General features: G+C 48.4%; 1 protein-coding gene across 1 annotated transcript in view; it reads left to right on the plus strand.

The window, feature by feature from the left end:
* Nucleotides 1–21,671, plus strand: part of LOC120025000 (neuron navigator 2-like) — a 67,681-nt gene that overhangs the window by 17,763 nt on the left and 28,247 nt on the right. Inside the window, exons 5-8 of the mRNA XM_038969413.1 lie at nt 595–993; nt 6,118–6,240; nt 20,370–20,499; nt 21,338–21,650. Coding sequence (XP_038825341.1) covers nt 595–993; nt 6,118–6,240; nt 20,370–20,499; nt 21,338–21,650 — 965 coding nt within the window. The remainder of the gene's footprint in view (nt 1–594; nt 994–6,117; nt 6,241–20,369; nt 20,500–21,337; nt 21,651–21,671) is intronic.

Below are 21,671 nucleotides of genomic sequence, written 5' to 3' on the forward strand. Positions count from 1 at the left end.
ATCATGAGGGAGGAAATTGATGTGGATATATTGAAGCAACATCTCAAGACATCAGTCAGGAAGTTAAAGCTTGGTCGCAAATGGACAATGACCCAAGCATATTTCCCAAGTTTTGGTAAAATGGCTTAAGGACAACAAAGTCAAGGTATTGGAGTGGCCATCACAAAGCCCTGACCTCAATCCTATAGAACATTTGTGGGCAGAACTGAAAAAGCGTGTGCGAACAAGGCGGCTTACAAACCTGACCCAGTTACACCAGCTCTGAACTTTTGCGGTTTAAGACTTGTCTGTCTGATGCTCTATTCTAGTTTGTATGTAACGGAGGGCTTGTTCTCCAACCCCACTAGACTGTGTCTTGTGTCTGGTTCTTTCAGCATGATCTCCCCCCCTTTTATGAGAGTGTCAGTGTCTTTGATCCAGTAATGGCTTGTCTTTTCTTTGGATTTTGATTCATGCTCCTGACCCAGTCTTTCTCCCTGCTGCTTGCGCTCCCTTTCACAGGATTAGAGAGGTCTTACCCACTGTCTAGTCCAGTTCAATGCTGCTGAGCTAATGTATAGTCTTTGTTTCTGCTTCCCCCCCTCCCTACCCCAGCACCTTAGAGACAACCTTTGACAGCAACGTCACCACAGAGATCAGCGGTGGCGGCGGGAGTGGGCGGAGCATCCTCAGCCTCACTTCCTCCCGGCCCTCCCTGTCGTCATGGCGACTGGGCCAGTCCAGCCCCCGTCTGCAGGCGGGGGACGCGCCCTCCACGGGGAACGGCTATGGTGGTCGTGCCTTGGGAGGAGGAGGAGGGCAGGGGGGGCGCTACTTGTACCCTGGCCCCCTGCGGAGACAGCTGGCGGGGCGGGGAGGTGCCCTCGGAATGGATCTGGGGGAGAGAGAGGAGGATATTGACCTGGAGGGCATCGCCATGGAGGTGACGGGCTACATGAGTGACGGGGATGTGCTGAGCAAGAACGCAGCTCGCCCTGATGACGTCGCCAGTGGGTGAGTATTCTGAGAGAACTAGCATATGAATATAAAAATGGTGTTTTGCAAATTGCAACTCATCCCTTTTGGGGCTGGTTTGGTTGGTTTTGCGCCCTTTCTCATAAGTTTCGGGAATGAATGCGTTATAAGTGACTGTCACAAGAGGGCGCCAGTGTATTTGTAACTTCCCCTATGTGTGCAAATGTGAACATGGTACAGCCAAAAGTAGTGTGGCATAAAGGGGAAATACAGTTGTTCCTTTTGTTGTGAGAGGACTTGTAAGACATTCTGTAATAGCTTTTTGAGATGGTATACATTTAGATAAGCATATGTCCTTTGGGGACCAGGCCCTGTATCCGCAAAGCATCTCAGATTAGGAGTGCTGATCTAGGATCAGGTTTCCCCTGTCCATATCATTTTATGAATTATGATCCGAAAGGCAAAACTGATTCTAGATCAGCACTCCTACTCTGAGTCTCTTCGTGAATACTGGCCCAGATCAGATGCTACCTCTATCTCCCAGAGGACAGTAGGTCCGCTCTATGAGTTCAATCCAGTAGCGATGTACCACATAACCTGTTTGTTTGCTAGTCAGTGCCCATGTTGAAGTCAGTGTCCATGTTGTAACAGGCTGTCCTGCATACCCTGGCTGTCATACTCTGCAATTTAAACCGATGCTGTCATCGTTATTATCATATTAATTTACACACTGGGAGCCAACTGCTCCCAACTGCTCTCAGAGACTAAGTCCCTCTCTCTCTTTTTGGCTGTTCACTCTCCCCATTCTGGCATCAGCAGCAGAGTCAAACATCAACAAGCAACAAAAAATCCTAAACTGCCTCAGTGTCAAGAGGAAGGAAAATAGCCTTGTTTAGAGCACATAGTTCAGGGGTTACCAAACTTTTTTTGGCCCCACCATGTAAAAAAAAGGGGGTTAATTGGGGCTAAGATAGTCTATTACAAATCAGTCTGACAGTACTTTTGACAGTATTTCAATGTGAAGGAAGTGTGGTTTGAAGTGACTGAAATATATCAGAACGGTATTGGGAAGTTCAGAAGATCATCAGGCCGTACTTTTGTATTCTCTTCTGTGTAGAACAGAACATCATCATTGGTAATGTTATTCCCCCCCCCCCCCCCCCCCCCCCCCCCAGTCTGATTTAGTGTCTGGTCCAGTCCACTCTGTTCTAATGAGTCCTGTGCGGCTTGTGGGCAATGTAGAGAGTTTTATCTTTCAGTAATGGGGTCATAATATTTTGTAGCTTAGCCTTTTACTGCGGTGGGCTAAATCAGGGTCACACAGTTTCTTGGTAGTCTTAAACAAATCTACTTTGAAACAAAAGTATCCACCTCACACACATGGTTATGGGCTTAAACAAAAGAAGACACCTGTACCATGTCAGATATAGAGTTGAAATGTATTCAATTTTGAGTTTGCATCCCAATATTACACTTCATATACATATAACAGAACCGTTTGACATAGAAACACTGGATGTTCGGCGGGTTTAAAACAAAAGAAAGTTGTATTAATTATGAAGTTATGAAAAATATGAATAACATTCCACCCATGATGCCACTAGAGGGCGATGTGTTCATTTGACTGCAGGAAAGGGCTACATTCAGAAGACAGAGCCACATTGGTAGGAAGGAAACAGAAACCGCTTTGTTTATTACACCCGCGTCTAGCTACCGGAGTTTACCGATGTAACCCCGGTTCTATGAACCAAAGCTCAAAGTTTCTCTTGCGACATAATCACTTCTGCAGAGCCACCTGCCCTGAAAGTGGTGGGGTTAAGTGCTCGCCCTGAAGCACTCGGATAACGCATTTCAAACAAAACACACACACACACACACACCTGGGCAGGTGAGTGTTATGAAAAGAAAGAGCCCAACCATTCCTCTGCTAGTGCAGTATGATCTTCGACATCTATGCTTAGGGATTGGCTCAGGGTGGGACGCCAGCCAAAGCCGTAGTGAGATGAGCGATCAGGTGCTGCTCAGTATTATACAACGGTTGGGTCTAATCCTGAATGCTGATTTAAAACCGTCTGTTCCACAAATGACCACGGGCTAAATCTATGACGTTAAAATGCCTATTTACTCTGTTCCATCTGACTGCACAATCCACGGTCTTATCAGCCCAGCCAGGCAATTTATAAACTTTATCTCCACTATAAAAAAGTATCTAGACATGATCTCACATTTCTTTGAGACTAACATTTAGTTTTCAACTGAGGAGATTTGTGTAAACCTTGCTGTCCGTCTCTCCGACATTTGCCACATTGTTTCAATATTCATATAATCGATTGATGTGTCGAAATTAGCCTTTATTCAAATGGCTGTCGTGGAAACGGAGTGACCAGATTACGCCTGTAGCCTGGGGGGGTTGTGTGTGTGTGTGTGTGTGTGTGTGTGTGTGTGTGGTGATATGGTGGAGCCTCCCTGTGTCTTAACCATTTGAAACAGACACAGATAGCTCAGTCTCCTCCCCAGGCCCCAGCCACCAACTGATTCAACCCCGTATTGTAGGTTTGACCATAGAGAATGAGTTGGCAGTGGGATTCCACGCCCACCTACAAGGGTAGTCACTATCTGGGCAAGTGGCAAAGTCATAAATACCACCTTTTTCTACAGTTGATCTTCTAAAAATCTGATTTTAAACCTAACCTTATGCCTGACCCTAACCTTGAATTAAGACCAAAAATGGAAATGTTGTTTTCATAAATGTTTACGATATCGCCAATTGTGCCGCCTGCCCATCTAGTGGGACTTACAGGCATCGTTCTTTATCTTTACCGTGTTAATCAAATCAAATTGTATTGGTCACGTACACATATTTAGCAGATGTTATTGCGGGTGTAGCGAAATGCGTGTGTTCCTAGCTCCAACTGGGCAGTCGTATCTAACAATTCACAACAACACACAAATCTAAAAGTTAAAGAATGGAATTAAGAAATATATAAATATTAGATTGAGCAATGTCGAAGTGGCATTGACTAAAATACAATAGAATAGAATACAGTATTTTAGTCAATGCCACTCCGACATTGCTCAATCTATTATTTATATAATTATCCTGTCTAGGACTCGCCAATGAAATTGCAGGTCGCCAAATTCAATCAACAGAAATCTCATAATTACATTTTCTCAAACATACAAGTATTAGACACAATTTTAAAGATAAAATTCTCGTTAATCCAACCACAGTGTCCGATTTCAAAAAATATTTTCGGCGAAAGCAGAACATATCATTATGTTAGGTCAGCAACTAGTCACAGAAAGCATACAGTGATTTTCCAACCAAAGAGAGGAGTCACAAAAAGCAGAAATATTGATCAAATTAATCACTAACCTTTGATATTCTTCATCAGATGCCACTCCCGGGACAACATGTTACACAATACATGTATGTTTTGTTCGATCAAGTTCATATTTATATCCATAAACCTCAGTTTACATTTGGCTTTGCCTCCAAAACATCCCGTGAATTTGCACAGAGCCACATCAAATCACAGAAATACTCATAATAAACATTGATAAAAGATACAAGTGTTATTCACAGATTTATAGATATACTTCTCTTAATGCAAACCATGCAATAATCTGAGTACGGCGCTCAGACGACAAATCAACCCAAAGAGATATCCGCCATGTTGGAGTCAACATAAGTCAGAAATAGCATTATAAATATTCACTTACCTTTGATGATCTTCATCAGAATGCACTCCCAGGAATCCAAGTTCCACAATAAATGTTTGATTTGTTCCATAAAGTCCATCATTTATGTCCAAATTACTCCTTTTGGTTCGCGCGTTCAGTACACAATCTAAACTCACGACGCGCGGGCAGGTCCAGGCAAAAGTTCAGACGAAAAGTCATATTACAGTCGGTAGAAACATGTCAAACGAAGTATAGAATCAATCTTTAGGATGTTTTTAACATAAATCTTCAATAATATTCCAACCAGAGAATTCCTTTGTCTTCAGAAAAGCAATGGAACAGAGCTCGCTCTCACGTGAACGAGCGTTACGAGCTCCTGGCATTCTGCCAGAGCCCTGACTCATTCCCCTCTCATTCGGCCCCACTTCACAGTAGAAGCATCAAACAAGTTTCTAAAGACTGTTGACATCTAGTGGAAGCCGTAGGAAGTGCAAAATGACCCCATAGACACTGTGTATTCGATAGGCCAAGAGTTGAAAACCTACAAACCTCAGATTTCCCACTTCCTGGTTGGATTTTTCTCAGGTTTTTACTAATACTATGCATATATTAGCAACTGGGACTGAGTAGCAGGCAGTTTACTCTGGGCACGCTTTTCATCCAAACGTGAAAATGCTGCCCCCTCTCCATAACAAGTTATTTTACTTTTAGATTAGTGTGTATTGTTGTGAACTGTTAGATACGACTGCGGTGTTGGAGATAGGAACACAAGCAGGTTAATGAAGCAATACAAATGTTATGTCACTAAAATGAAAGGCCATTTAGTTGAAAAAAAAATTGCCAAATGTTTTCGTCATTTTGATAATAACTACACTAAATTGTTATTCTGAATGATATTTTAGTCAAATGACTAAGACTAGACTAAATCTAAAAAAGGGTGCCAACATTAACACTGCACCAGGAACAACATCTTGGAAATGTAGGCGAAGAACTGGTCCAGCTGCACTTGTGCGTGCGTGTCTGTGTTCTTCTATGCATGTGCGAAGCTCTAGTGGTGTGGAGTTAATGACCGGTCCAGTCGACCAGCAGCCATTTCATCTGATTGATGAGACTGGTGCCTGGGATGGACAAACAAGATGGATGCTCTTTTCCGCTCCTCGTTGGTTTTATTTAGAGCAGGAAGGAACAGCCATCTTGTTTGTCCGGCCCAGGCACCAGAAAGGGAAGGAGTTTTTGGCTCTCTCTCTGGGGTGTTAGACCAAGTGTTGGACCGTGCTCTATTGTCTTCTTCCTGGCTTGAAAGCTGACATGAAAAACTGTCTTCTTTTAGTCAAACTATATCAGTGTTGGAATCCATCAAGAATGAACTGTATTCCATCAAAAGGGTTGTAAAACTCAGTGTTGTGGTATTTTAACGTGCGCTTTGACTTTGAAAACCTTGCGTTCTCTGATGTGACCCTTGACCTTTTCTGATCTCAGCTACATGACGGACGGCGGTCTGAGCCTGTACACGCGGCGACTCAACCGCCTACCTGACGGCATGGCGGCGGTACGAGAGACCCTCCAACGCAACACCTCCACTGGCCAGGGAGACGCTGACAGGTAGGACACTATGCACACACACAGGCCATTTCTCTACATCATTGGGAGATATCCTTACATTGGGTCAAATTACAAAATGGTTGACCTGCGTGGATCAATGGAAAGGATAACAGGGCAGCAGTTTGACCTCTCTGGGAGGGAGGGAGGGAGGGAGGGAGGGAGGGAGGGAGGGAGGGAGGGAGGGAGGGAGGGAGGGAGGGAGGGAGATTTAATGTGGATAATTGACAGCGGGAAATGGAAGGAGCCATTATACTATTTAGATAGATTGTGTTCGTATGGAAGAGAAGCGGACGGGTGTGTGGGACCGAAGTGGGCTCTGTAAGAAAGAGTGAAGCTAAGTAAAGACTGCAGCTATAACTCCTGTCAATCTGCAGGTGTGAGTGATTTCCTGTTTTTCCCACCTTTTGACCTCTATCTTCCCTCCTTCCCTCCCTCCTCTCTCACACCCCCTAAGCCCTCACCTCTTCTCCCCTTCTCCCTCACCTCCTAACCCCTAAGGTGAGAGATGAAAGCTTTCAAGTCTCTCTCCTCTCACCATGCACTGAGCCATCTTGACCTTTTGCCTGCCTCTTTCTTTACCACCCTGCTCATACGGTATCTTTCTCACCTCTGCCCTTCACCTTTCATAAAGGTCTTAAAGAAAACCCCTAGAAGGTGTGTGTGAGAGAGCTTTTTCATATTGGCAGTTGTTGACGAGAGAAAAAGGGAGAGAGTGGAGCGAGAGAGTCTGAAAAGCAATTCAATGATAAAGGTTTTTGGGAACGGTGTGGTATATATTTTTCACTTTCATCTATCTGGGAGTTAATTTTGTTAATAGTGCATTACTGCTTGTGCCAGTAGTCTCTCTTTGTTGATATTCCCGACTGTTCTTCAAAGAGCGTTCCACTCCTTTCTGAAAAAGCGCAGAGGTGGAGGGTTGTGGGAAGGCAAGGAGGGAGGGGGTAGAGGCGGGAGGGGGGGTACATTTGGAGCAGCCCTCCTGAAGGAATGTCTGATAAATGTGGTTACTGGTTTTGGTTTGCATTAATTGGGAGAGTTGGAAAGTGGTGGATAACTGCGTTAACATAATATAGCAGGGCTGAAATGGCTTCCGGGTAAAGTGTGTGTATGTGGCGGGGGGGGGGCTCTAATGAGATCAGTCTAATTTAATAGATGACTGGGGGGGGTTAATGGAGCGGATTTGGGAAGGTGGGGAGTTGGATTTGACAGCTGACAGCAGTGTGTGTGTGTGTGTGTGTGTGTGTGTGTGTGTGTGTGTGTGTGTGTGTGTGTGTGTGTGTGTGTGTGTGTGTGTGTGTGTGTGTGTGTGTGTGTGTGTGTGTGTGTGTGTGTGTGTGTGTGTGTGTGTGTGTGTGCGTGTATGGACGTAGTTGCAGTGTAAGTTTCACGAGCCCTGACAGAGAGTCCGCATCAGCTCCTTAGTTGGCCGCTCTGTAACGGGCTTTGGTAGACCACTGGATTGGAGACCTATACAACAGATCAGCTTTTAATGTCTTAATGATGCTGCTTTGGACACCAGCATCTTAGCCTGCCGTTAGGGCCCAGTCAGCGATGGGGTTGGGGGTTGGGGTGTCAGATATCACCATGGCAATGGGGTAAAAGCCTTGTGACCTCAGGCTAAGAGCTTCAATGTGTCATAGTGCACAAGGGGGGGGAGAGGTTGGGAAATCTGCCTAAAGACAGGAGATTCTAACTCAAGAACTAGAGTATTTAGTGCGGTGGACTCCAACCCTGGTTCCTGGAGAGCTACAGATGTGCAGGCTTTTGTTTCAGCCTAGCGCTACCACACACGATTCAACTTATCAAGGTATTGATGAACGCTGGCGTTGATGACGTGAATCAGGTGTTTCGTCGCTGGGTTGGAACAAAAGCCGGTATGTTCTGTAGCTGTCCAGGACACCGACTGATCCCCGATAAAGGAACCAAAACGCCTCAAATCAGAAGACGAAGAAGGGATAGTCACTACAACCGCCTCTGTTTTCACTCTCAAATGTGTGCCAATGACATTTCAAACTGGCACTGTCGTTACCGAAGAATCCCTTTTAGTTATCGGACGACGCAGACCCATAGCGACAAAAGGCTGCGAGTGTCACATCGAATTAATGTGTGTGTCTTTCAGCTCGCATTTCATTTCACGGCCAGAGAAAGAGGAAGTAACTCATCTGTAACAATCCGTCCGCTGATTTGAATTCCTTTTGTCCGACCAGACAAAGAGACACTCTTTTCTGTGGTGTGTCTATGTGTGTGACACTCTTTTTTTCTGTGGTGTGTGAGTGTGTGTGTGTGTGTGTGTATATGTGTTCTTGCAGATACAGTATGCAAAAGATAGGAGAAAAATAGGAAAGCCCCAAACCACCCTTTTAACATTACAATGATAAATACAGTATATCCCTCGGTCCTCTCCTTCGTCGTGTATTTCTCTCTGTTCTTCACTCGTTGTGTGTGTGATGTTAGTGGATCTCTAGAGAGGTTTTACATCTTCCACTCCCCAGGGTGTGTGTATGTGTGTACAGCCCAAGGAGTTATAGTTATTTCCAGCACCCTCTCAACACCCCAGCATCCCCAATGCCCATCTCCGTACCTGTCTGGACTTGACTAGGCCCCTCAGGCGATTGAGGAGAAGGGAGGTGCTCAGGTTAAGGTTGCACCTGGCAGTAAAACGGAAGGACAGGATCTCTTCCTCTCTCTACCTCTCTCTCTTCCTCTCTCTTTTCCTCTCTCTTCCTCTCTTTTCCTCTCTCTTCCTCTCTTTTCGCTCTCCTTAGAGGAATCCTCATTCCCCCCTTGCTCTGTCTCTCCCTCCTCTTTCCTCGGTCTCTCCCTCTCTCTCCCTCTCTCTCCCGCTCTCTCTCCCGCTCTCTCTCCCGCTCTCTCTCCCGCTCTCTCTCCCGCTCTCTCTCCCGCTCTCTCCCTCTCTCTCCCTCTCTCTCTCGCTCTCTCTCGCTCTCTCTCGCTCTCTCTCGCTCTCTCTCGCTCTCGCTCTCTCTCTCTCTCTCTCCTCGAAGAGGATGCTGTGGTTTTGCTCCAGGCTCTAAACATGTACAGTATTTTCTCCTTTCTCTCTCGTTCTCCGGGCATTTCATGAACCACCGATCATGTTTCTCTGATAACCAGGAGGCCTTTTTGTATGATAATACACTGCGCGTGTGTGTGTGTGTGTGTGTGTGTGTGTGTGTGTGTGTGTGTGTGTGTGTGTGTGTGTGTGTGTGTGTGTGTGTGTGTGTGTGTGTGTGTGTGTGTGTGTGTGTGTGTGTGTGTGTTAAACCCAGTGCCCCCAATAACATTTATATGTGTCTCGTGCTTAGACTGTTCACATAACGTCACCCACTAGGATCAGATCCGATATCAAACCTCAGTCATTTTGAGAGTCTCGTGATTCAAGCAGCGCGTGGGTTCCGGTCCGGAGTACCTGGAGTGTTTTGGATAGAGGCAAAGATGGGTTGTTACTGGCCTAATGCTAATCATCGGCGTGTCTTTGTGTTTGGGTGACGCTACTACTGACGGTTTTCTACATGCTGTGTTCTTCTATGGTTGGAGTAGCGGACACGGCAACGTCTGCAGCCATTGTTTTTGGAAGCACTCTTACTTTGGTTTGATTAGCTGAGACATGGATAAAGGACCAGTCCCACCCTTCGTCTGCTTCTAGGCTTCTCTCTGACTCTCTTTTCCTCAGTCTCTCTCCCTCTCGCACACACACAAACCTCTCGACGTATACATGGAATGCGAAATGCTATAAATCCCCTTTTGACATCTTTTATGCAAGAACAGCACTTTCCGGTTTCCCCCGTGTCTTTGTAATCGCATATAACGCTGCGCTGAAAACGCCTGCGGCATGCTAGTGCCGTCTCAACATCGTTCTACCCAGCGTGTGATATCTGGAGCTTCAACTGAACTATTTGCCCAAGTCACTGATACCCCCCCAACCCCAAACACACACCCACGTACCCCAGCTGCAGAGGTGCCCCTGTACTCCTGAGCACGCGCACCCTTGCCTTCTCCGGTGCCTGGGAGGGTATGGGATTAGACTGGGTCATAGGTCGTGGTTCAGATGTAACAGTACATCACCAGAAAGAGAGAGGGAGAGAATACAACTGGGACAAGGAGGGAGGCGTGTAGCGGAGGAAACTTAAATGGACATAAAGAGAAGGGAAAGATGGACAATAGGATTTAACAAGTTGCAGTGGAGGAGGGGAATCTGAGACTCGAGTGTGTGTGTGAGAGAGACGGCGAGAGCGAGATGGATAGAGAGAGACTCCTAGGAGCGTTTACTGATGTGGTTGTAGCCGTGGATACTGGTGCATCTATGAACCCCGTCCTCCCCCTGGGCTTCCCCTCTGTCACCAGCACACCTGCCTCGCCCCAGGACACACACACACACACACACACACACACACACACACACACACACACACACACACACACACACACACACAGAGGGCGTGGTTCTTACACACAGTTATCTCCTCTCTCTCTCTCTCACACACACACTCTGCTGTAATGGTCTATGCCTTTGTCACCGGCTGGCTGACTCCTATTGGATTAGTGCTCAGGGAAGTGGCGTTGAGCCTTGCTGTGCCACATAGCGTGACAGGGATGTCATCACTGGGACATACTGACTGCCTGCCATCAGGACACTGCATCGCAATGCCTGTCCTCTATTCTGGAGTGGGCTCAGAAGAGCGTGGAGAAAACATGTAGCGTGAAAGAAGGGAAGTCTGACACAGAGAGAGAGAGAGAGACGGAGAGAGAGAGAAATGAAAAAACCTTCCATCCCCTGCCACTTTGGAGGATGTTTTCGTTAAAAGTTTATAGACGGACAGACTGCCGTGTGGATATTGGCTCTGGGTAACAGACAGTGTTGGACAACCCTGAACTGGTTGGTTTGGGAATCTGCTGTGAGGGGTTGCTGAGCCCCACCTGCCTCCTTGGCTTGCGTAACGTGGCAAAGGCTAAGTGGTACCCTCCTCGACTGAAAGACATTTTGCTGAGTGGGGGTAAAAAATGTGCAGGTTTGTGGCAGTACCCAAGGTAACAAGATCAATGTGATTTATCCACACTTAGTATGGGAGGGAGTCTCACACACATACGCACGCACACACACACGCACACACGTACATATACACGCGCGCGCACACACGTGCAGACGCACACACAAACACCTGAGGACTGGAGAAATGAGATGAGTTAGTTTACTGTGTGTGTGTGTGGTTTGTGTGTGTGTGTGTGTGTGTGGTTTGTGTGCGTGCAGTAGTCTGTATCCCACATCTGTATTGGGCGTGTTTCTTTTATGGATCAGGGTCAGTCGGTTGACTCAAAGCAGCGCACCGTTTACTCAACAAAAACACGAGAGAGAGAGAGAGAGAGACGGTTGTTTGTGTGCAAGAGACAAAGTCAAAGAATGTAACAGACATTTCATGTCGTTTTCAGGTAATGTTTGTTTCATTTCTAAAATATGTTTCCTCGAGCTAGTCGAATGAGAAACGAGGCGAGAAAGAGAGAGACTAGAGGGAGAGAGGCATTCCTGACCCTGTAGTCCAGTAGTCGTGTCGTTTCTCTGTGCTGCGGGACAGCTGTGTCATTTAACCACCACACAACTCCGACCCGGAATGTCCACAAGGAGAAGGAATGCACCGAGTCCTGTCCAAGATCCTCTCCGCCGCTCCTTTGCCCTCTCTCTTACCCTGTGCCTCCCCGTCCTCTACCTCTCCCTCCCTCACTCCACCCGCCCATTCACTCTCTCACCCTGTATCTCTCTCTCTCCCATTTCTCCCATATTCTCACACCCAATCCCCAGGGTTCTGTTCAAACTGCCTTCCCCCATTCCCACCCTCTCTTCCCTCCCCCATTCCCTCTCCTCCCTCCCCGTCGCCCTCACTCCTCCCTGTGTAGAGAGGTGCCAGAGGTGGTGTTTACAGAGGGACAGCCAAACAGTGGTTGTGTGTCGAGTTAGCTCAGTCAGTACACACACAGCCCAGGCCCAAACACATACTTTAGATAACACACACACACACACACACACACACACACACACACACTGGTTTGTGTTCCTACTGGCTGCCTACACTAAAGAATAGGTTTGGAGGAGGTTTGGGGTCAGGGTTGGAGGTTTTGTGTTGAGGCAGTAGTGGTGCAGCCAAGCTAGAGTTCTCATGATGGGGCACTTCTAAAAACACATCTGGTTTGTTTGTGCCCGTCGCCGATGTCGGTTATATGACAGACGGAAATGCCTTCTCGAGACTCTCTTTTCTCATCCTTGATTTTATTTCCATCAAACAAACGGTCTGTCTTTTGAATGCAATACAGTCCGAGGGATTAAGGGGTGTGCGTGTGTGTGTTTCTCTGAGTGTGTAAGCCTCACCTGTCTCTTTCCCCATGATGTCATCTGTGACCTCTCACCCTTCGGAGATTTATATTAGAGGGAGCTCATGTTTAGCGTGTAAGCCCATGTCCAATCCACTCACACTGTCTCTGACAGTAGTCTACAGGACTAGTCATCTGATCCTACAACAGTGAGTAATAGTAGCTCCCCCTTAAACAGAGGAAATTCCTCATCGTCCAGAGGTTGTCTACATCTGAGTGTGTGTGTGTGTGTGTGTGTGTGTGTGTGTGTGTGTGTGTGTGTGTGTGTGTGTGTGTGTGTGTGTGTGTGTGTGTGTGTGTGTGTGTGTGTGTGTGTGTGTGTGTGTGTGCGTGCGTGCGTGCGTGCGTGCGTGCGTGATTATTCTTTTTAATTATATTTGTACTTTCACCACAATTTTGTGAAATGCAATTGGTAGTTAGTCTTGTCCCATCGCTGCAACTCCCGTACGGACTCAGGAGGGACGAAGTGCATGCGTAAATGTATGTAAGAGTTGGAGTGAGCTTAGCCGGGTAACAATATGGGCAGAGCTATAAAAAAAAACTCACTTCCCCAGAGACACATAAGAACAACTAAACAAACAGAGACCAACATCAACAGAAGGTTTTCTCAGGACGCTGTCGGACACTCCCACGGGTCCAGCCCCAACAGCAGCTCTTTCTCATTGGCCAGCGGTCCCAGTTGAATAACAGCAGGGTTTATGACCCCCTGACCTGTGTGTGAAAACAGAGGGCGGTCTTCGGGGACACGGGGGAAGAAACTAAGGCGGTAGCCCAGGAATGTGTTGATTTGGGTCAGTTCAGAGTCTATTCTCTCACCTACTGTCTAAGTCCCCAGCTGTCTCTCTCTGTCTCTCTCTTTCACCTACTGTCTCTGCCATCCCGGGATTTACGGTATTACCGGCATAGCACACAAGGGGGCACTAAAAATGCAACAAAAAACCCACATATTACCAAAATTAGCACAAGTAATAGAGAAATCACACACTTTATCACGCATTTAGCTGTTAGCTAAATGCTATAGAACAAAAATTAACATAAACTAATTGCAAAGACAGGCAAATCCAGCTCATACAGTTATGCAAGCACAGTTAGTAGCTACCGACTGTCATTTTCGGTGAGTGTGGAGATTTACAAGAGCAAGTGAACGAGAGAAATTGTGCAAATTAACAAAGCCTGTGATGCAGGCTTTTCTGAAGTAATAGCAGCATGTGTACACGGAGCAGAGGGCAGAAGAACGGAGGAGGGGAAAAAACGCTAGTAGGAAGCACAGGGAAAGAATGGCATCTGTCCAGTTAACTCGGATAACAGAGCTCCCTGACTTCTAAAACACGGCAGAAAGCCGTTCCCGAGCTATTTAGTAGTGAATTGCGTACAAGTGTAACTTCACCTCACGTGCGCCGCACAGCAGAGACTTGCCGATGGAACGATATGAGCTTTCTCTCGTTGTGCCCTGAACAACGAACACGTGACTGGCTCAACTGTTCTGGGGAACTACGGTAAGCTTCATAATGTAAAACAATGGGACAGATGAAATGATGAACACAATCTGCTTTTATCTCCTAGCGTATTACACCAGCTGAATGCAGGTATTAACTTAAAAAGTAGCTACGAATATTCACATTTATTGAAAGTAAATAAGCTTTTATCAAATACCCCGGTGGTATTATGGTATACCGCCCAAACCTACATTGTCTCTCTATCTCTCTCCCCCCTACTGTCTCTCTCCATCTCTCTCTCCCCCCTACTGTCTCTCTCCATCTCTCTCTCCCCCCTGCTGTCTCTCTCCCCCCTACTGTCTCTCTCCATCTCTCTCTCCCCCCTACTGTCTCTCTCCATCTCTCTCTCCCCCCGCTGTCTCTCTCCATCTCTCCCCCCCCCCCGCTGTCTCTCTCCATCTCTCTCTCCCCCCTACTGTCTCTCTCCATCTCTCTTTCTCCCCCCTACTGTCTCTCTCCATCTCTCTCTCCCCCCTACTGTCTCTCTCCATCTCTTTCTCCCCCCTACTGTCTCTCTCCATCTCTCTCTCCCCCCTGCTGTCTCTCTCCATCTCTCTCTCTCCCCCCTACTGTCTCTCTCCATCTCTCTCTCCCCCCTACTGTCTCTCTCCATCTCTCTTTCTCCCCCCTACTGTCTCTCTCCATCTCTCTTTCTCCCCCCTACTGTCTCTCTCCATCTCTCTCTCCCCCCTACTGTCTCTCTCCATCTCTCTTTCTCCCCCCTACTGTCTCTCTCCATCTCTCTCTCCCCCCTACTGTCTCTCTCCATCTCTCTCTCCCCCCTACTGTCTCTCTCCATCTCTCTCTCCCCCCTACTGTCTCTCTCTATCTCTCTCTCCCCCCTACTGTCTCTCTCTATCTCTCTCTCCCCCCTACTGTCTCTCTCTATCTCTCTCTCCCCCCTACTGTCTCTCTCTATCTCTCTCTCCCCCCTACTGTCTCTCTCATCTCTCTCTCCCCCCTGCTGTCTCTCTCCATCTCTCTCTCCCCCCTGCTGTCGCTCTCCATCTCTCTCCCCCCTGCTGTCTCTCTCCATCTCTCTCTCCCCCTGCTGTCTCTCTCCATCTCTCTCCCCCCTGCTGTCTCTCTCCATCTCTCTCCCCCCTGCTGTCGCTCTCCATCTCTCTCTCCCCCCTGCTGTCTCTCTCCATCTCTCTCTCCCCCCTGCTGTCTCTCTCCATCTCTCTCTCCCCCCTGCTGTCTCTCTCCATCTCTCTCTACCCCCTGCTGTCTCTCTCCATCTCTCTCTCCCCCCTGCTGTCTCTCTCCATCTCTCTCTACCCCCTGCTGTCTCTCTCCATCTCTCTCTACCCCCTACTGTCTCTCTCCATCTCTTTCTACCCCCTACTGTCTCTCTCCATCTCTTTCTACCCCCTACTGTCTCTCTCCATCTCTCTTTCCCCCCCTACTGTCTCTCTCCATCTCTCTCTCCCCCCTACTGTCTCTCTCCATCTCTCTTTCCCCCCCTACTGTCTCTCTCCATCTCTCTCTCCCCCCTGCTGTCTCTCTCCATCTCTCTCTACCCCCTGCTGTCTCTCTCCATCTCTCTCTACCCCCTACTGTCTCTCTCCATCTCTTTCTACCCCCTACTGTCTCTCTCCATCTATCTTTCTCCCCCCTACTGTCTCTCTCATCTATCTTTCTCCCCCCTACTGTCTCTCTCCATCTATCTTTCTCCCCCCTACTGTCTCTCTCCATCTCTCTTTCCCCCCTACTGTCTCTCTCCATCTCTCTTTCCCCCCTACTGTCTCTCTCCATCTCTCTTTTCCCCCCTACTGTCTCTCTCCATCTCTCTTTCCCCCCCTACTGTCTCTCTCCATCTCTCTTTCCCCCCCTACTGTCTCTCTCATCTCTCTCTCCCCCCTACTGTCTCTCTCCATCTCTCTCTCCCCCCTACTGTCTATCTCTCTCTCCCCCCTACTGTCTCTCTCATCTCTCTCTCCCCCCTGCTCTGTCTCTCCATCTCTCTTTCTCCCCCCTGCTGTCTCTCTCTCTCCCCCCGCTGTCTCTCTTTCTCCCCCCTGCTGTCTCTCTCCATCTCTCTCTCCCCCCTGCTGTCTCTCTCCATCTCTCTCTCCCCCCTGCTGTCTCTCTCCATCTCTCTCTCCCCCCTGCTGTCTCTCTCCATCTCTCTCTCCCCCCTGCTGTCTCTCTCCATCTCTCTCTCCCCCTGCTGTCTCTCTCCATCTCTCTCTCCCCCTGCTGTCTCTCTCCATCTCTCTCTCCCCCTGCTGTCTCTCTCCATCTCTCTCTCCCCCTGCTGTCTCTCTCATCTCTCTTTCTCCCCCCTGCTGTCTCTCTCCATCTCTCTTTCTCCCCCCTGCTGTCTCTCTCCATCTCTCTTTCTCCCCCCTGCTGTCTCTCTCCATCTCTCTTTCTCCCCCCTGCTCTGTCTCTCCATCTCTCTTTCTCCCCCCTGCTCTGTCTCTCCATCTCTCTTTCTCCCCCCTGCTGTCTCTCTCCATCTCTCTTTCTCCCCCCTGCTGTCTCTCTCCATCTCTCTTTCTCCCCCCTGCTGTCTCTCTCATCTCTCTCTCTCCCCCCTGCTGTCTCGCTCCGTCTCGGTCTCCTTCTCTCCTTCTGTTACGTGGCTTTTCTAAACTTTCGAAGAACATCTGCCGAGGGACTTGTGAATGTTAGCGTTGCAGTCTCCTAGGACTCGCTCCCCGCCTTTCACCATCACGACCATGTGCCTGATGCTTTCGAAGGCAGTGTTGCTTTTTATTTTCACCATGTACTTTTAAAAAGAGAATAGTCTGTCCTCCATCTCTAACCTAATCCTAAAGGCCAATGCTCAAATGAATCCATTTAACTCCATTTCTACAAACTACCACACAGCTGTGAAGGTCTCCGTCTTACTAAGAGAGACTTCCCTGCTCAGAGATCAACGCAAAAGTGAATTGATTGTCGAATCACACACATCAATTGAACCCATAACTTCCCGACGTTTCGGCATTAGCGTGTCATGCTTGGAACTGCTCCTCTTTACTAAGTTCAATGGGGGTTGGCTGTGGTTAGTGTCATCGTCATTTCTGATTGGCTCTAAATGGCTGGCTGGTAGTTAATCGGTAGGTTGGGCTGCCAGCAGGAGGCTGTGGGTTCGGGCCATGTTGCTGGGCTGATCTCTAATTAGTAATGGGCTGGCAGTTAGTCAGGGTGGATCTGTCTGGGAACTCCGGGAGAACACACCGACACGGATGGGAAGTTGGGAATGTTGGATTTGGGAGTATCTTAGTTGATGATAATAAGGAATCATGTTTTGTATGGATGTGTGGTTGAATCTGTCTGTGTGGCTGTGATCATACCATGACCATACTGTAGCTTCATACTGTTGTTGGGTCTTTTTGAGGATGACTTATTTTGGTTACGTAGGATTTGAGCGGCAGGTAGCCTAGTCAGAGCGTTAGGCCCGTAACCGAAAGGTTGCTGGATCGAATCCCCGAGCTGACATGGTAAAAATCTGCCGATCTGCCCCTGAACAAGACAGTTAACCCACTGTTCCCCGGTAGGCCGTCATTGTAATTAAGAATTTGTTCTTAACTGGCTCGCCTAGTTAAATAAAGGTTACGTTTAATTACAACAACAACTAAAAAACATTTGGGAGAGTCTGTCATTGTGCTGTGATGTTACTGGTTTGGCTGCAGCAGGGAGCTGGTTAACTGGGCTTGGGGAAGGTCAGGTTACATGCACTAGGGGAGAATACACTCTCTCTCTCTTTCACGGTTCCCTCACTCAGTCCAGAGAGTGAAAGAGAGACGGGGGAATATGCAAGAAGAGATAAGGCGACGGGAGAGAGAAAAGAGGGAGAGGCAGGGATGATGAGTGCAGAAGACACATTCAAAAACACAGGGAGGGCCCGGGTGAGCGAGGGATAACGGCGGACTGGGAGGGAGGAGGTAGACACAAAGAGAGAGTGAGACTGGCGGAGGGAGAGGCAGAAGGAGAGGGATAGAGTGAGAGAAGCAGAAAGAGAGAGAGAGAGACCGGCGGAAGGAGAGGGATAGAGTGAGAGAAGCAGAAAGAGAGAGAGAGAGAGACTGGCGGAGGGAGAGGCTGAAGGAGAGGGATAGAGTGAGAGCAGCAGAAAGAGAGAGAGAGAGAGAGAGAGACTGGCGGAGGGAGAGGCTGAAGGAGAGGGATAGAGTGAGAGAAGCAGAAAGAGAGAGAGAGAGACCGGCGGAAGGAGAGGCAGAAGGAGAGGGATAGAGTGAGAGAAGCAGAAAGAGAGAGAGAGAGAGACTGGCAGAGGGAGAGGCAGAAGGAGAGGGATAGAGTGAGAGAAGCAGAAAGAGAGAGAGGTTGGCTAGCTCAGTGTGTAACTCCGCGGTATGGACTCATGAAGCGCTCTGTCCAACTCGGCATTCTCCCCCACACTTCAGGTTCCCACGGCATCCCAGGAACTCTGGCCAGGTAAGAGAGTGTGTGCGATGGCTCTTTTTCCTTTTGGAAAAAGGGCTAATCCTTTTGGGCTAATCTACATCTTCAGAAGGATACTAGATTTGAAATATGGACAAGAACCTTAGATTCTCAGTTGGTCTGTGATGTTTCTCTCTCGCTCTCTCTCTGTCTCTCCGTCTCTGTGCGTGGGGGGGGGGGGGACTATCCCCCATATGGCTGTGTGAACATGTTTAGACGGCTGTGGTCAGTCGAAATCTCTCACCAGTTAGCTCTGTCTGCAGTCCTGTCAAGAACAGATATACTGTGGGTTTAAGGCAACTTCAAAGCAGCCGAGCCTCAGAGCTTAAGCTACAGATTGCAGTGCTTGTGATATATCTCAGATCTGTATGATGAGTGTGTGTGTTAATGTGAGATCCCCCAGTAGATTGTAAAGGGCTGTGTGTGTGTTTGAAGTATGATTCATGACATCATCCTGTCTGCAGATGAGGATAGATGCTTCCTGGGCTTAAGCCAAAGTCAGCGAGGGCACGCTGATGTATTTCAGTGTGTGCGTCTTTAGCGACAGGGTTGTGTGTGTCTGTCGCATTAGAGGTGATGGATCTGTCCCTGGATGACTCTAATCCAAACACCAGGATACAATAGCAGCTGTGTGTGTGTGTGTGTGTGTGTGTGTGGGGGCACGCGCGCTTGTGCGTGTGCTCAATAGTTGTCAAGCCTGCTTTTAACTCTTTCCCTCCCTGTGGTCCTTTCAGATTGATGTTTGTCCTGTCTCATCCATAGTCTCCCTAGAGATCACTCTAGTCTCTCTTGCTGCCCCCCCCCCCCCCCCACACACACACACTAGTCTCCTGGGCGACCACCCCCCATCCCCTACCCCGCTTCGCCCCCAGGGTTGGGGATAGACAAACATAGCCTGTATAATTGTTCAAAGTGGGGTTAAAGACTAGTGTGTGTGTGTGTGTGTGTGTGTTGTAGAACCTTCCTGTTCCAGGTTAGTCTCCTCCTCTGTGTTTGATGGACAGCTCCAGTCAGTGTGTGTGTGTGTGTGTGTGTGTGAGACTGAGATTTCCAGGCAGCTCGGGGCTTTATGCTGCTGCCTGACTGTGAGCCGTGTCATACATTCACCCTGCCTCTTAGGAGGGTTTTTCTCCCTGGTGCAGAGAGCGACGGTGTGTCTTCACCCAGGATTACGCTCATACATAAAATATCCCTCCTATCTCCGTGGGTTCACCAGCTTGTACGGTCACAGAGCTTTAGCTAGGCTAGTAGGGTGTCTACACTGTCAGGGGATTCATATTCAGAGCCAGAACGAGTGATACATTGCCGCCGTCTGTCTAGCGCTTTCCAACCCTGTTCCCGGAGAGCTACCCTCCTGTAGGTTTTCGCTCCAACCCCAGTATCTAACGTGATTCGGCTTATCGACCAGATGATTATCAGAGGCAGGCGTGCTAGATTGGGGTTGGAGGGAAAAGGTACAGGACTGTAGCTCTCCGGGAAGAGGGTTGGAGAGCCCCTGGTCTGGCGTATGTGTGGCTTCATAGAGGTATGGTAATGAAACGTGAAATATTCACAATATTCGGCCGATTCCTCGGCTGGAAATAAGATAGGGGCTCTGAAGTAGAAAATGTAACCCTGATTTAATTGGAGAGTCCTCTTCGGTCGCGCCCATTCAACCACACCCTTGTTCAACTCGGTTTACAAATGAGGTATCTGTTTAAAGGCACATTTTCGACCGTTTTCGATACCTTTTGGGTATGCCCTTGCCTCTCTCTTCTCTTTGTTGTGGTTGGCATGTCACCTCTCCTCTCTCCTCCCTTTACCCTGGTTGAAATGGTGTTGTTTAATGAAACCGATCTCTTTCTCCTGTCTCTCCAGTTGGGATGACAGCAGCTCAGTGAGCAGTGGCGTCAGTGACACCATCGACACAGATGACATCAACACCAGCTCCTCCATCAGCTCCTACGCCAACACACCGGCCGCACAGCGCAAGGCCCTCAACGGACAGGTCGGTGTGGAGGCTAGATACAAACACACATATGCATGGACGTCACCCATGCGCGCGCGCACACACACACACACACACACACACACACACACAAATACAGCGCCAGGCTCTAAACGGACACACAAATAAACTCTCAAGTACGGTCTCACACTCCCGCTTCTCCCCCCTCTTTCTCCTCCCCCCGTCCCTTCTCTCCCCCTTAGCTCCGAGCGTGTTAATGAGATTGACATTCCTCACAGTTTGGAAGGGAATATGAGCCTATAGTATTGCTCCGGGTGGCAGACCTGTGAACTGACTAGACTAAGGTGGATGTTTGAACTGGCCTCAAGTCATTAAATACCAATTTTAAGAAGCCACCTTCAGATAAACTGTCTGAGAAGTGATTCTACTCTCAACTTGTTTTTGGGTGGCTTTGGGAAAGGGGTTGGGTGTCTGGATAACGCACACCCGCTCTACAATAACACTCATTTAATATACTGTTTATTTGATGTAGGATAACAAAGACCGTCACTCTCGCTGTAGTAGTTAACCTTTGGCCCGACACTAGATGAATATAGTCTCTTTCTGTAGAAACTGCCTCCATGTTGGATCCCATATAGTGCGGAGGTTATTGTAGGTTGAGTAGTGCGTCACATATGGTAGGCCCCAAAGAGCTTTCTGATTTCGTCCACAGTCAGTATACTCTCATACCACTATCATCACAGCCCTATAGGCACATGTGGAAGTCACTAACTTCCACCCGATTTAGCCGTTTATTCCCATATATGCCGTAGCACCATAAAATAGATCACAACTTCCCTCTTCTCTCATCCTCTGTGTGTCTCCCGCCCCCCCCCAGCCTGTAACGGATGCTGAGAAACACTCGGCCTCCACCACCCTGAATCCCGCCTGGTCAGGTGACGAGGTCAAGAGGTCAGACGGGGTGTCGGACAGCGAGGTCAGCAGGATGGACCAGGGCGCCAAGTGGGCCCGCCGGAACCCCTCGGACGTGTCCGACGAGTCGGATAAGGCGGGCTCGGGGCGGAAGACTCCCTCAATGACACACACAGGGTCCTGGAAGGGGGGCTTGAGTGCTCAGGTGGGGGTGACCAGCCCCAGGACCAAAGCTACTGGAACATCAGGGTCCGCTGTGATGAAAACCCACAGCACAGGTAATGGGCGTTTTCTGTCCT

The sequence above is a fragment of the Salvelinus namaycush genome, chromosome 30, assembly GCF_016432855.1.
Source record: "Salvelinus namaycush isolate Seneca chromosome 30, SaNama_1.0, whole genome shotgun sequence".
Taxonomy (NCBI): domain Eukaryota; kingdom Metazoa; phylum Chordata; class Actinopteri; order Salmoniformes; family Salmonidae; genus Salvelinus; species Salvelinus namaycush.